This window comes from Anomaloglossus baeobatrachus, chromosome 5 (assembly GCF_048569485.1).
Source record: "Anomaloglossus baeobatrachus isolate aAnoBae1 chromosome 5, aAnoBae1.hap1, whole genome shotgun sequence".
Taxonomy (NCBI): Eukaryota; Metazoa; Chordata; class Amphibia; order Anura; family Aromobatidae; genus Anomaloglossus; species Anomaloglossus baeobatrachus.
In genome coordinates this window covers 206935571-206951197 of record NC_134357.1, presented here as the reverse complement: position 1 = coordinate 206951197, position 15627 = coordinate 206935571, and the positions used below count along the sequence as shown (strand labels likewise).

Here is a 15627-nt window from a genome sequence, read left to right as displayed (position 1 = left end):
GCAGGGGAATGGGACGTTATATTTGTTTGACATCTATCCATTCATCCATTGTAGCATTTTACGCTGTGTGCCCACAATCAGGGTTTGCAGCGTTTTGGGCGCAGAGTGTTTTCCCTGTGTCCATAACGCTGCGTTGTGCAGTAGAAGCACAGTGGAAGGATTTTTAGAAATCCCATGCCCAATGTGCTTCTTTTCTCCGCAGCATAAACCGACCTGTGGCGCAGCTTCCCGAGCCTCAGCATGTCAATTTATGCTGCGGAGATGAGTGTTCTCTGCAGGTAGCATAGAGCTCCACAGCGGCCTGAACCCAAATCGTGGGCTTGGGCAGCTGCGTTCTCCCGTGGACAACACTCACATCTCTGCAGGAGGCTGACACTGTGTACTAGACGCCGTGTCGCTGGATCATGGCCACATAGCCTAAAAGTGAGACATTTGTTGCTACAGCAACATTTTTGTGAAGTACCTGTGGATTCAAAATGCTTACTATACTCCTGAATAAAATCCAGTTTCCAAAATGGGGTCACTTGTGGGGGTTTTCTGATGTATAGGTACCCAAGGGGCCCTGCAAATGTGACATGGTGCCCGCAATTTATTTCAACTTTTCCAGAATTCAAATGGTGCTCCCTCCATTCCAAGCCCTCTCATTTATCCAAACAGAGGTTTTTGGCCACATGTGGGGTATCCCTGTGCTCATAAGACATTGGATAACAACCTGTGGGGTCCACGGTTTGTTGTTGTCTCTTGAAAAAGTGAGAAATTTGATGCTAAAGCAACAGTTTTGTGAAAAAAATGAAAATTTTCAATATGGCAACCTAAGCTTATCAAATTCTGTGAAGTACTCGTGGATTCAAACTGCTCACTATACACCTTGATAAAAGCCTTGAGGTGTCTTGTTTCCAGAATGAAGTCACTTGTGGGGGACCGCCACTGTTTAGGCACCTCAGGGGCTCTCCAAATGCAACCTGGCGTCCGCTATTGATTCCAGCCAATTTTGCAGTCAAATGGCACTCCTTCCCTTCCGAGCCCTGCCATGCGCCCAAACAGTTGATTTCCACCACATATAAGGTATCGCCAAACTCAGGAGAAATTGCACAATAAATGTTATGCTGAATTTTTTCCTTTTACTCTTGTAAAAAAAAAAGCTACCTGGTTGAAATAACAATTTTGTGGTAAAATTTTATTTTTTTTTTTTCATGGCTCAACGTTATAAAATTCTGTGAAGCACCTGAGGGTTCAGGGTACTCACCAAACATCTAGATAAATTCCTTGAGGGGCCTAGTTTCCAAAATGGGGCCACTTGTGCGGGGTTTCTGCTGTTTAGGTACCTTAGGGGACCTCCAAATGCGACATGGTGCCTGCAATCTTTTTCAGCCAAATTTCCTTTCTAAAATTCAAATATTGCTCCTTTCGTTCCAAGCCCTCCCATTTGTCCAAACAAAGGTTTCAGACCACATGTGAGGTATCACCGCGCTCATAAAAAAGTGGTTAACAAACCTTGAGGTCAAATTTTTGGAATTACCTCTTGAAAAAGTGAGAAAATTGATGCTAAAGCAACATTTTTGAGAAAATTATTAAAATTTTCAATATGACAACGTAACGTTAACAAAATCTGTGAAGTACCTGTGGATCCAAAATGCTCACTATACCCCTAGATAGAAGCCTTGAGGGGTCTAGTTTCCAAAATGGTGTCACTTGTGAGGGATTTCTTCTGTTTAGGTACCTTAGCGGACCTGTAAATGCAACATGGTGCTCGCAATCTATTTCAGCCAAATTTGCTTTCCAAAATTCAAATATTGCTCCTTCTGTTCCGAGCCCTCCCATTTGTCCAAACAGAGGTTTCTGACCACATGTGGGGTATCGGCGCGCTCATAAGAAAGTGGGGAACAAGTTTTGAGGTCCATTTTGTTGTGTTATTTCTTCTAAAAGTGAATAAATTTGGGTTAGAGCAACATTTTTAGGTAAAATTTAATTTTTGCTTTTTTTCATTCCACATTGCTTTTGTTCATGTGAAGCACCTGAAGGGTTAATAAACTTCTTGAATGTGGTTTTGAGTACTTTGGGGGGTGCAGTTTTTAGAATGGTGTCACTTTTGGGTATTTTCTGTCATCTAGGCCTATTGAAGTCACTTCAAATGTGATGTGGTCCCTAAAAAACTGGTTTTGTAAATTTTGATGTAAAAATGAGAAATTGCTGATAAACTTTGAACCCCTCTAACTTCCTAACGAAAAAAAATTTTGTTTCCAAAATTGTGCTGATGTAAAGTAGACATGTGGGAAATGTTATTTATTAACTATTTTGTGTCACAGAAATCTCTGGTTTAACGGTATAAAAATTCAAAAGTTGAAAATTGCTAAATTTTCAAAATTTTTGCCAATATTCAATTTTTTTCATAAATAAACACAAAAAATATTGTCCTAAATTTGGTACTAACATGAAGTCCAATATGTGACGAAAAAACAATCTCAGAATCACCGGGATCCGTTGAAGCGTTCCAGAGTTATAACCTCATGAAGTGACACTGGTCAGAATTGCAAAATTTGGTCTGGTCATTAAGGTGAAAATTAGCTCCGTCACTAAAGGGTTAAGGACAATTGATATTTAACTGGTGAGATCTGCCTGTTTGACAGCTCACCAGCGACCATGTAGCGATGCAGCAGCGATCCTGACCAGGTCAGATCGCTGGTCGGATCGCTGCTGCATCGCTAAAGTGTGAAGGTACCCTTAGTTTGGAAACAAGTTTAACCCCTTCAGCCCCAACCCTATTTTGACCCTAAAGACCAGGCCATTTTTTGCAATTTTGACCAGTGTCACTTTATGAGGTTATAACTCTGGAACGCTTCAACGGATCCCGGTGATTCTGAGATTGTTTTTTCGTGACATATTGGGCTTCATGTTAGTGGTAAATTTAGGCCGATATTTTTTGCGTTTCTTTGTGAAAAAAAAACGGAAATTTCGCAAAAATTTTGAAAATTTTGTAATTTTCAAACTTTTAATTTTTATGCTCTAAAACCAACGAGACATATGACACAAAATAATTAATAAATAACATTTCCCACATGTCTACTTTACATTAGAACAATTTTGGAAAAAAAAAAAATTTAAGGAAGTTGTAAGGGGTTCAAAGGTTGAGCAATTTCTCATTTTTACAACAAAATTTACAAAGCCACTTTTTTTAGGGACCACATCACATTTGAAGCGATTTTGAAAGGTCTACATGACACAAAACACCCAAAAGTGACAACATTCCAAAAACGGCATCGCCCAGGCTACTCAAAACCACATTCAAGAAGGTTATTAACCCTTCAGGTGCTTAACAGTAACTAAAGCAATGTGGAAGGAAAAAATGAACATTTTACTTTTTGCAACAAAAATGTTAATTTAGCCTCAAATATTGCATATTCACAAGGGTAGCAGGATTAAATGAACTCCCACAATTTGTTGGGCAATTTCTACTGCGCACGCAGATACCTCATATGTGGCGAAAAAACACTGTTTGGGCACACGGCAGGACTCGGAAGGGAAGGAGCGCCATTTGACTTTTTGAACAGAAAATTAGCTGGATTCATTAGCCGCACCATGTTGCGTTTTGAGAGCCCCTGAGGTGCCGAAACAGTGGAGCTCCACCACATGTGACCCCATTTTGGAAACAGACCCCTCATGGAATTTATCTAGATGTTTATTGAGCACTTTGAACCTCTGTGGGCTTCACAAAAGTTAATAGAGTTGAGCCGTGAAAATAAAAAAAAATATTTTCACTACAAAATTGTTACTTCAACTAGGTAGCTTTTTTTTCACAAGGGTATCAGGAAAAATTGCACATTAAATGTATTGTGCAATTTCTCCTGAGTACACAGACACCTCATATGTGGTGGAAATCAAATGTTTGGGCGCGCAGCAGGGCTCGGAATGCAAGGAGCGTCATTTGACGTTTCAAACACAAAATTGTCTGGGATAATTAGCGTATTCGATGTTGTGTTTGGAGACCCCCTGAGGTGCCGAAATAGTGGAGCTCCCCCACATGTGACCCCATTTTGGAAACTAGACCCCCATGGGATAGAAAAAAAAACAGGGCGCACGTGTTCTGCAAAAAAGGGGGGGGACTAGGTGGGATGGAAAAAAGAAGTCCTGTCCAAAGTCGAGTACGACTGCAGGACGATTGCTGATCAGGTACCTAATTGTTCAAGTTTTGTTTTTGTTGTTTTTTTTTTATTTGGAGTGCACAAAAAAAGCAAAAACTAGAGCAACAATTACGTACCTGATCAGCCAATCACGTAGCTGATCAGCACTTGGCGGCAAGCAGGTGGAGGAGGGGGGGGGGGAGAGGGAGTGGGAGATGCGATTGGGGATAGTTAGAAAAGAGCCACGAACAATACTTACAGGATGGATCAGAACAGCTGCAGATGGGGGGGGGGCGGCAGCGGCATATAAAGGGAGCATCTGTGAATGTGAGACGGCGGCGGCTGGGATAGGGTGGGGGCGAATGGGAGAGGGTGCAGTGGATGCAGGAGCGGCAGAGGATGGGGGGGGGAAGGGGAGTGGGAGGTGAGATTGGGGATAGTTACCCTACAGGATGGATCTAGGCAGCTGGATCACAGGAGATGGAGGCAGCAGATCGGTGAGGGTGAGAGGTGGGAGAGGGAGCGCAGCGCAGATCACGGAGGAGACAGGTGAGCAGAGCACAGATCATGGGGGTGAGAGGTGAGGGAGCACAGATCATGGGGGTGAGAGATGGCGGGAGAGCGGACAGCAGATCACGGGGGTGATAGGTAGGGGAGGGAGCACAGATCACGGGGGTGACAGGGGAGGGAGCACACATCACGGGGGTGACGGGAGGGAGCACACCTCACGGGGGTGACAAGGGAGGGGGCGGGTAGCCGATCACGGGGGTGAGAGGTGAGGGAGCACAGATCACGTGGGTGAGGGAGAGCGGACAGCAGATCATGAGGGTGACAGGTGAGGGAGCGCAGATCACGGGGGTGACAGGTGAGGGAGCACACATCACGGGGGTGACAGGTGAGGGAGCACAGATCACGGGGTTGACGGGTGAGGGAGCACAAATCACGGGGGTGACAGGTGAGGGAGCACAGATCACGGGGTGACAGGTGAGGGAGCACACATCACGGGGGTGACAGGTAAGGGAGCACAGATCACGGGGGTGACAGGGGAGGGAGCGCACATCACGGGGGTGACGGGAGGGAGCGGGCAGCACATCACGGAGGTGAGGGGGCGAGCAGCACATAATGGAGGAGAGGGGGCGGGCAGCACATAACTGAGGAGAGGGGGCGGGCAGCACATAACGGAGGAGAGGGGGCGGGCAGCACATAACGGAGGAGAGGGGGCGGGCAGCACATAACGGAGGAGAGGGGGCGGGCAGCACATAACGGAGGAGAGGGGGCGGGCAGCACATAACGGAGGAGAGGGGGCGGGCAGCACATAACGGAGGAGAGGGGGCGGGCAGCACATAACGGAGGAGAGGGGAGAGGGGGCGGGCAGCATATAACGGAGGAAAGGGGAGAGGGGGCGGGCAGCACATAACGGAGGAAAGGGGAGAGGGGGCGGGCAGTACATCACGGAGGTGAGGGGACGAGCAGCCGATCACGGGGGAAAGGGGCCGGACAGCAGATCGGGGGGGGATCGGTGGCACTGTGGCAGATGGAGGGCGGCGGCGGATCGGGAGGCTTTTCGCCGGTTTCATACAGTGCAATGGCAGCGCGGCAACTTCCGGGTCCCATGCTCTGGTCAAATAACAGCATGGGACCGGAGCTTGTCGCCCTGCCATTGCACTGTATACACTCACTGTGCTGGTGTGCTGCAGGGAAGTGAAGCTGATGGGGGCGGTCACCGGCAACAGGTCCACTGTGTCTGGAGAGATCGGTCACAAGGCCGATCTCTCCAATCAGAGCTACTGGAGCTGGGGGAGGGTGATCCAGTGAGGTCACCCAGCTCCAGCCAATGGCCAGTGCTATAGCTGCACTGGCCAGGGCTGGATTTCAATGTTTCAGTCACTTTAAATGGCTGGAACATTACAGTGGCTGTGATTGGTTGAGCGGCGTTCGTCAGCCAATCACAGCCTCCGTAGGTCCGGGGAGGAGGCACCACCCCTCCTGAGGTCAGGTACAGGTCCCCTCCTCCCCGAATCTGCGGTTTATGCTAACTTTTCGCAGTCACTGGAGGCTCCGGTGCCGCGATTCCGCCATGACGGAAAGATCCGTCCTTGGTCTTAAAAGGAAGAGGTTAAAAGGTTAGTTAATTTTAGTCATACTATAGCAGAGATGCCTCTATAGCAAAAATCAATTTTTTTTTCCGTCACTGCTTTCTCACCCTTTTTTCCATTTTTGGTGTAGTCATAATATTATTTAACTAAATAACATATGACCAATATGTGTTCTTGTCCTTTGAAAAAATGAAATCTAAATAGAGAACTGGGATCACTGTATATTCTAAGAAACCTTCAGCTTAGATCAGCACTTCAGTCACCAATACAGTTGTGCTCAAAAGTTTACATACCCTGGCAGATTTTTTTGCTTTATTGGCCTTTTTTCAGAGAATTTGAATAACACACTTCTTTTCCACTCATGGTTAGTGGTTGGATGAAGCCATTTATTGTCAAGCTACTGTGTTTTCTCTTTTTAAATCATAATAACAACCAAAAACATCCAAATGACGCTGATTAAAGGTTCACATACCCCAGTTCTTAATACTGTGTTTTGCCCCCTCTAATATCAATGACAGCTTGAATTCTTATGTGGTAGTTGTGGATAATGCTCTATATTTTCTCAGATAGTGAAGCTGCTCACTCTTTATGGCAAAAAGCCTCCAGTTCCTGTAAATTTCTGGGTTTTCTTGCTTGAACTGTCCCCCAGAGTGGCAAAATGATATTGAGGTCAGGAGACTGAGATGGCCTCTCCAGAACCTTGACTTTGTTCTGCTGTAGCCAATCACAGGTCGACTTGGCCTTGTGTTTTGGATCATTGTCATATGGAACGTCCAAGTACGTTTCATGCACAGCTTCCGGGCTGATGAGTGCAAATTTGCCTCCAGTGTTTGCTGATAATGTGCTGCATTTATCTTTTCTTCAATTTTGACCAAGTTTCCTGTGTTTTTGTAGCTTACACATGCCGACATCATGAGCAATCCACCTCTGTGCTTAACAGTAGGGATGGTATTCCTTTCATCATAGGCCTTGTTGACACACCTCAAAATGTAACGTTTATGGTTGTGGCCAAAAAGTTCGATTTTGGTCTCATCACTCCAAATTATCTTGTTCCAGAAGTTTGGAGGCTTGTCTCTGTGCTGTTTGGCGTATTGTAGGCTATATACTTTGGAGCATTTGCGCACTATTGGCTTTCTTCTAGTGACTCGACCATGCAGCCCATTTTTTTTCAAGTGCCTCCTTATTGTGCATCTTGAAACAGCCACACCGCTAGTTTTCAGTGAGTCCTGTATTTCAGCTGATGATGTTTGTGGATTTTTCTTTGTATCCCAAACAATTTTCCAGGCAGTTGTGGCTAAAATTATTGTTGGTCTACCTGATCATGATTTGGTTTTTACAGAGCACCCGATTTTCCATTTGTTAATCACAGTTTGAACACTTCTGACTGGCACTATCAATTCCTTTTATATCTTTTTGTATCTTTTTCCTGTTTTATACAGGTCAACTATCATTTTCCATAGATCCGTTGACAATTCTTTTGCTTTCCCCATGACTCACAATCCAGAAACCTCAGTGGCTGGATGAAAGTTGCAAGGGTCTGTCTGGATCCCAGAAATTCACTCAGCTTTTATGTAGACACCCACTGATTACAAGCAAGCAAGTCACCGGTGAGGATGTTACCTTTATTAGCCATTCAAATCCATTTGTGTCAACTTATGTGCATGTTATCAGGCCAAAATTACCAGGGTATGTAAACTTTTGATCAGGGTCATTTGGATGTTTTTGGTTGTGATGATTTAAAAATAGAAAACACAGTAGTTTGACAATAAATGGCTTCACCCAACCACTAACCATGAGTGGGAAAAAAACTTTTTGTGTTATTCATATTCTGAGAAAAAGAGGCCAAGAAAGCAAAAACTCTGTGGAGGTACACTACAATTCAAAAGTTTAGGGTCACTTAGATATTTCCTTATTTTTAAAAGAAAAGCACATTTTTTTTCCATTAAGTGAACATTAAATTAAACAAATACACACTCTATACATTGTTAACGTGGTAAATAACTATTCTAGCTGCAAAGGTCTGTTTATGCATGCAGTATCTACATAGGTGTATAGAGGCCCATTTCCAACCACTCCAGTGTTCTAATGATATATTGTGTTTGCTAACTGTGTTAGAAGGCTAATAGATGTTTTGAAAACCCTTGTGCAAGCATGTTAGCACAGCTGAAAACAATTTTGCAGATTAAGGCTGCTTTACATGTGTCGATTTCTCGTGCGATCGCATTTGCGATCGCACCTGCCCCCATCGTTTGTGCAGCACGGGCAATTTCTTGCCCGTGTCGCACAATGTTGTAACCCCCTGTCACACGTACTTACCTTCCAAACGACTTCGCTGTGGGCGGCGAACATCCACTTCCTGAACGGGGAGGGATGTTCGGCGTCACAGCGTCGTCACACAGCGGCTGGCCAATAGAAGCAGAGGGGCGGAGATGAGCGGTACATAAACATCCTGCCCACCTCCATCCGTCACCATTGCCGGCGGGACACAGGTAAGCTGCAGTTCATCGTTCCCAAGGTGTCACACGGAGCGATGTGTGTTGCCTCGGGAACAATGAACAACAGGACGTTCGATTTTTAGAAAAGGAGCGACGTGTCAGCGATGAACGAGAAGGTGAGTATTTCTGCTTGTTCATAGCTGTCACACGCTACGATATCACTAACGATGCCGGATGTGCGTCACTTACGACGTGACCCCGACGGCATCTCGTTAGATATATCGTAGTGTGTAAAGCCCGCTTTAGAGAAGCTATAAATCTGACCTTCCTTTGAGCTAGTTGAGAATATGCAGCATTACAGTTGTTTGTTCCATTAAACTCTCAAAATGGCCAGAAAAAGAGAACTTTCATGTGAAACTCGACAGTCTATTCTTGTTCTTAGAAATGCAGGATATTCCATGCGAGAAATTGCCAAGAAACTGAAGATTTCCTACAACTGTGTGTCCCTGAAAAGGAGAGCACAAACGGGCACTAACCAGAGTAGAAAGAGAAGTTGGAGGCCCCGCTGCACAACTAAGCAACAAGACAAGTACATTAGAGTCTCTAATTTGAGAAATCGACGCCTCACAGGTCCTCAACTGGCAGCTTCATTAAATAGTATCCGCAAAACGCCAGTGTCAACATCTACAGTGAAGAGGTGACTCTGGGATGGTGGCCTTCAGGGCAGAGTGGCAAAGAAAAAGTCACATCTGAGACTGGCTAATAAAAGGGAAAGATTAATATGGGCAAAAGAACACAGACATTAGACAGAGGAAAATTGAAAAAAAGTGTCCTGGACAGACGAATCGAAGTTTGAGGTGTTTAGATGACACAGAAGAACATTTGTGAGATGCAGAACAACTGAAAAGATACTGGAAGAGTGCCTGATGCCATCTGTCAAGCATGGTGGAGGTAATGTGATGGTTTGAGGTTGCTTTGGTGCTGGTAAAGTGGGAGATTTGTACAAGGTAAAAGTGATTTTGATAAGGAAGGCTATCAATCCATTTTGCAACGCCATACCCTGTGAACAGCGCTTGATTGGAGCCAATTTCATCCTACAACAGGACAATGACCCAAGACACACCTCCAAATTATGCATGAACTATTTAGGGAAGAAGGAGGCAGCTGGTATTCTATCTGTAATGGAGTGGCCAGCCCAGTCTCCAGGTCTCCACCCTATTGAGCTGTTGTGGGAGCAGCTTGAACGAATGGTACGCAAAAAGTGCCCATCAAGCCAATCCAACTTGTGAGAGGGGCTTCTGGAAGCATGGGGTGAAATATCTCCAGATTACCTCCACAAATTAAGGCTATGTGCCCACGTAGCGTATTTTCATGCAGTTACGCTGCGTTCTGCACCACAGCGTAACTGCATGCGTCCTGCGTCCCCAGCACAATCTATGAAGATTGTGCATTATCCATGCCCACGTGGCATATTAGAACGCAGCGCTTCGGCTGCTGCCGAAGCGCTGCGTTCTAAGAAGTGACATGTCACTTCTTTCATGTGCTTTGCATGCAGCCCCCGCTCTGTCTATGGGAAAGGCTGCATCCAGAGCGCATGAAATCGGCTTTTCAGTACGCACTGTTTCTGCAGCAATTTGAAGCGCACGTGTGGTGTTAAAATCGCTGCAGAAATTTTTGCAGTGACAGAACGCAACGTGGGCACATAGCCTTGTGCTAGAATGCCAAAGGTCTGCAAAGCTGGAATTGCTGCAAAGAGAGCATTCTTTGACGAAAGCAAAGTAAAATTCATTATTTCTAACCTCGTCAATGTCCGGACTATTTTTTATTTATTATGCAACTCATTTGATAAAAGTGTGATTTTTTTTTTTCATGAAAAAGACAAAATTGTCTGGGTGATCCCAAACTTTTGAACGGCAGTGTATGTACACTTTTTTTTAAGCACAACTGTACATAACCGCGACCTGGGTAGATTGATATCTGCTTTTTCCTTGATAGGAATACTCAAATCGCACTTCCCACATGGTCTCATATCTGTTCTATAGACATACTGTATCTACTATCAGTAAGTGCAGAATGTAGACCTAAGGCTATGTGCGCACAGTGCGTTTTTCGCTGCATTTTTGCGCGTTTTTCGGTTGCGTTTTTGGCCTCAAAACTGCATGACTTAGCTTCCCCAGCAAAGTCTGAGTTTTCATTTTTGCTGTCCGCACACAACTTTTTTTTTAAGCTGCGTTTTTTAGCTTAAAAAAAATGGACATGTCAATTCTTTCCTGCATTTTTCTGCGTTTTCCCCCCATGCAATGCATTGGAAAAACGCAGAAAAACGCAGAGATCGAAAACGCAGCAAAACGCAGCCAAAAACGCATGCGTTTTTTGCCGCGGGTGCTTTTTTGTGCGTTTTTAGCGGCCAAAAATGCACAAAAACGCAGCGTCATAAAAACGCAAGGTGTGCACATAGCCTAATAGTAAGGGACAGATGGAAATTGCTCATCCCTATCATTTAAGATGAGAACTGAGCTGAGATGTTGTAATTGCCTCTCCATGTTTCCCCCTTTACCAGTAATAAAATTATCCAACTTTACATTATCCATCAGTCTTATTTGGCTCCATTAAGATTGTTTTGGATGGGAAAGCTGCCCACCTTAGAATATCTGAGATGTCAAACTGAAGACGCTGGCTTCTGGCATGTGATATGGGCTTTCCCTACATTGCACCTTCTTTCAAGATTTAATCTTATTATTCTCCCTAATCTCTATTCCCATCCTGCTTGACCCATTCATTTTCTTATTTGGGTTTCTTAAGGGAGCCTGTCAGGTTCAATATGCACCCAGAACTATGAGCAGTTCTGGGTGCATATTGCTAATCTCTGCCTAACTGTCCCTGCATACACTAGCATAGATAAAGAAATCTTTAGAAAAAATATTTCTAAAGATCTTTAACTATATGCTAATGAGCGAGGGGACTAGTCCCCTGGGTGTTAATTTGCTGGCTAGTCAGCTCCATTAGCATGTTAGCACGCCCCTGTGGATGTGCTAACATGCTAATGAGTGTGCAGCGTCAGAGGATGATCTCACTCACCTCTCCACCGCTATTGCGTCCGATGCTGGATTTTGGCTCACTGCACATAACCCCAGAGGTTCAGTCATGCGCACTACTTGAGTTTGAAGACACGACGCGTCCACCCGGCTTCATAGTGCGCATGACCGAACCTCCGGGGTCATACGCACTGAGCCGAAATCCAGCGTCGGACGCGATGGCAGTGGAGAGGGGAGTGAGATCATCCTCTGACGCTGCACGTTCATTAGCATGATAGCACACCCACAGGGGTGTATAAACATGCTAATGGAGCAGACTAGCAAGGGAAATCACGCCCGGGGACTAGTCCCTGTGCTCATTAGTATTCGATAAAAGACCTTTAGAAATACTTTTTCTAAAGATCCTTTTATCTATGCTGCTAGATACACAGGGTCGGTTAGGCAGGGATTAGCATTATGCACCCAGAACTGCTCGTGGTTCTAGGTGCATATTGGATATGACAGGTACCCTTTAAAGAAGCATCCTGGAATCCTCATATGAAACTTTTTCTCAAGGAAACACTACCTGCTAAGAAATTGATAGAATTATGATAGATGGGCAGCTCTATCCTAATGCTGCAGTCCTGGATTATGTTCGTAAATACAATAATTCCATATGAGTTTATGAAAATAGGGGTTGTCACTAGAAATTCTCTTATATTTGGGAGTTTTGGAATTCTTCGTATCTGACAGCTACCTCAAGCCGATAATTGCACTTCTAACATAGGAAGGGGCTGACACAAATGAGATCCTGGGGCTTAATTAATATATGTTTTCAAATAGTACGCTTGAAGAAGGGTGTACGGTTGTATCGATCTCACAACCCTAAACAGCTATTAAACAATTTCAACTCTCTCCTCCGTCCCTCGGCACCACCTCCCTCTCCTCTCATCTGAAGACTTTGCCTCTTTCTTCAAGCAGAAGATTGACAATATCAGAGCAAGCTTTGGCCCACAGTCACAACAGCCACTTCTCACAACTACTCAGCCTTCTCCCTCCAAATCTAGCTTCTTCACCATGACAGATCATCTTTCCACTCTACTCTCAAGATCACATCTCACAACCTGCCTGCTTAATCCACTCCCATCCCACCTCCTCCCCAATCTCAACACAGTCTTCATCCCGACCCTAACCCATCTCTTCAACCTATCACTAACAACTGGTGTATTCCCTTCATGCTTTAAACATGCCTCCATCACACCCATTCTCAAAAAGCCCTCTGTTGACCCTTCCTCTGTGTCAAACTATCGCCCCATAGCACTTCTTCCCTACGCCTCAAAACTACTGGAACAGCATGTCCATCTTGAACTGTCGTCACACCTCTCTTCCTGCTCCCTCTTTGACCGGTTACAATCTGGCTTCTGACACAATCATTCCACTGAAACTGCCCTAACCAAAGTCACTAACGATCTAGTAACCGCAAAAGCCAAGCGACACTACTCTATCCTCCTCGACCTGTTTTCTGCCTTTGACACAGTAGACCATTCCCTTCTACTACAGATTCTCTTGTCTCTGGGTATCACAGACTTGGCGCTATCTTGGACCTCCTCATACTTAACCAACCGAACTTTCAGCGTCTCCCACTCACACCACTTCCTCATCTCGCCCCCTATCTGTCGGTGTCCCCTAAGGTTCAGATCTTGGACCCCTGCTGTTCTCCATTTCAGTTCATAGAGTCCCATGGCTTAGAGTATCATCTCTACGCTGATGATACGCAGATCTACCTTTCTGGACCTGACTTCACCTCCTTACTAACCAGAATCCCACAATGTCTGTCCTTTTTTGCTGCTCGATTCCTAAAACTGAACATGGGCAAAATAGAGTTCATTGTCTTTCCTCCTCCTCACTCAACCCTCCCACCTGACATATCCATCAATGTCAGTGGCTGCTCACTTTCCCCAGTCCCACGTGCTCACTGCCTGGGAGTAACTCTAGACTCTGATCTCTCTTTCAAGCCACACATCCAAGCACTCTTCTCCTCCTGCCGCCTCCAACTCAAAAATATTTCCCGGATTCTTACATTCCTTTCCCAAGAGGCTGCAAAAACCCTAGTACATGCCCTTATTATCTCCCGCCTGGATTATTGCAACCTCCTGCTCTGTGGCCTCCCTTCTAACAGTCTCGCCCTCCTACAATCTATTCTAAACTATGCTGCCCAGCTAATCCACCTGTCCCTCCGCTACTCTGACCTCTCCTCTCTGCCAATCCCTTCACTGGCTTCCCATTGCCCATTGACTGCAGTTCTAAACACTAACCATGACATACAAAGCCATCTACAACCTGTCTCCTCCCTACATCTGTGACCTAGTCTCCCAGTACGTACCTGCACGTAACCTTCGATCCTCACAAGATCTCCTAATCTACTCCCCTCTCATCTCCTCTTCCCACCATCGCATCCATGATTTCTCCCTTGCCTCCCCCATACTCTCGCCTACCTTGACAAGCTTAAAAAAGGAACCTGAAGACCCACCTCTTCCGACAAGCCTACAACCTGCCGTAACCCTCAGTCTGATAAAGCTGTATCCTCACCTATCCCTTGTAGACTGTGAGCCCTCACAGGCAGGAACCTCGCTCCTCCTATACCAATCTATGCCTTGTATTGTTTTTGATTATTGTATCTATTATGTATACCTCTTTTCACATGTAAAGCGCCATGGAATAGATGGCGCTATAATAATAAATAATAATACCGTGAATACTGTGATATATGCATACTATAGAAAACTTTTTTTTTTTAATTTTGGCTTGTGAATGTTTTGTTAGGTTTTGATTCTTTTTTTAATAAGTGATCGTCACACAATCTTTAGTGTGTTTGTTTATATCTCTAGGATATTTCCAATCCTACCTAGTTATTAAGATAAAGGAGTCTTTAGCTACATACCGGGTGCGTCTATATACAGAGATGTGTGATATTAAGATGCGCTTTATTCTGTGTATCCTATGTAAGAAATGCTCCACACAGATCTGGGTTTGAATATTTTGCTTTATTATGTTTAAACAGCACATCACTTGTTGAGCAACAACTGTCAAAGAAACAAAAAAAAAAGTTACTAAGGTTTTGCGCCGATCTTAGGAAAATGCATTAAAAATCTGAAGCTTTAATGTCATATTTGTAACGCAGTCTTAGATAGCCATTCCATTTAAAAAAAATGTTAATTGTCTTGTTTCTTTCCTTTCACTAAAGGCTCCTGAGCTTTTTGAGAATAAGCCTTACACGGTCACTGTAGATTTCTGGAGCTTTGGTACTATGGTTTTTGAATGCATAGCTGGCTTCAGACCCTTCCTACATAACATGCAGCCTTTTACTTGGTAAGTAGCGCTGTATCACACTTTTCAGTCCATGGATAATATTTGTAGTTCTTTTATTTCATGTTTGAAGAAATATTTCCTAATGAATGTCTGCAATTCTTAAAGAGGTTGTCGAATTTCTTCTCAAATGCTAATATGCTGCAAATACAATTCAAAAGAAAATGGATTGGCTCCATTGTAGTCATGTCAGTGCTTTGTTTCTTGGCACTCACATGGCATTGTGTAATGTGACGTGAACACTGCAGTCTTTCAGCAGCCACTGATGGATTGCAGCCTTCACAGGTCCATTAGACAAATGGTTTCATCTAATACAACTGTGAAGATAATATAAGCACTGATAACGCTGCAGCACTCACATGACATAACAATGTTCTTTGAGAGCATGAAGACCAAGCACATACATACATTGCTTGATTAGTGCAGATCCTGGAGTTTTCTCCTCTTGTATTCTGTTTGAGGCATATTTGATAAGGAGGAGTTATCCAAAAGTGGCAAGCTCTATAAGGTGACCATATACATTAGGTGAAAGTTAGCTGAACCAGTAATTTTTTTTTTTTTAAAGGGAACCAGTCACCAGATTTGAGGCCTATAAGCT

The 15627-nt window shown here is 44.4% G+C and overlaps 1 protein-coding gene across 3 annotated transcripts in view; it reads left to right on the top strand.

The window, feature by feature from the left end:
* Positions 1 to 15627, top strand: part of CHUK (component of inhibitor of nuclear factor kappa B kinase complex) — a 496520-nt gene that overhangs the window by 242945 nt on the left and 237948 nt on the right. For all 3 annotated transcript variants that reach the window (XM_075349105.1, XM_075349104.1, XM_075349106.1), the window contains one exon: positions 14908 to 15032. In XM_075349105.1, coding sequence (XP_075205220.1) covers positions 14908 to 15032 — 125 coding nt within the window. The remainder of the gene's footprint in view (positions 1 to 14907; positions 15033 to 15627) is intronic.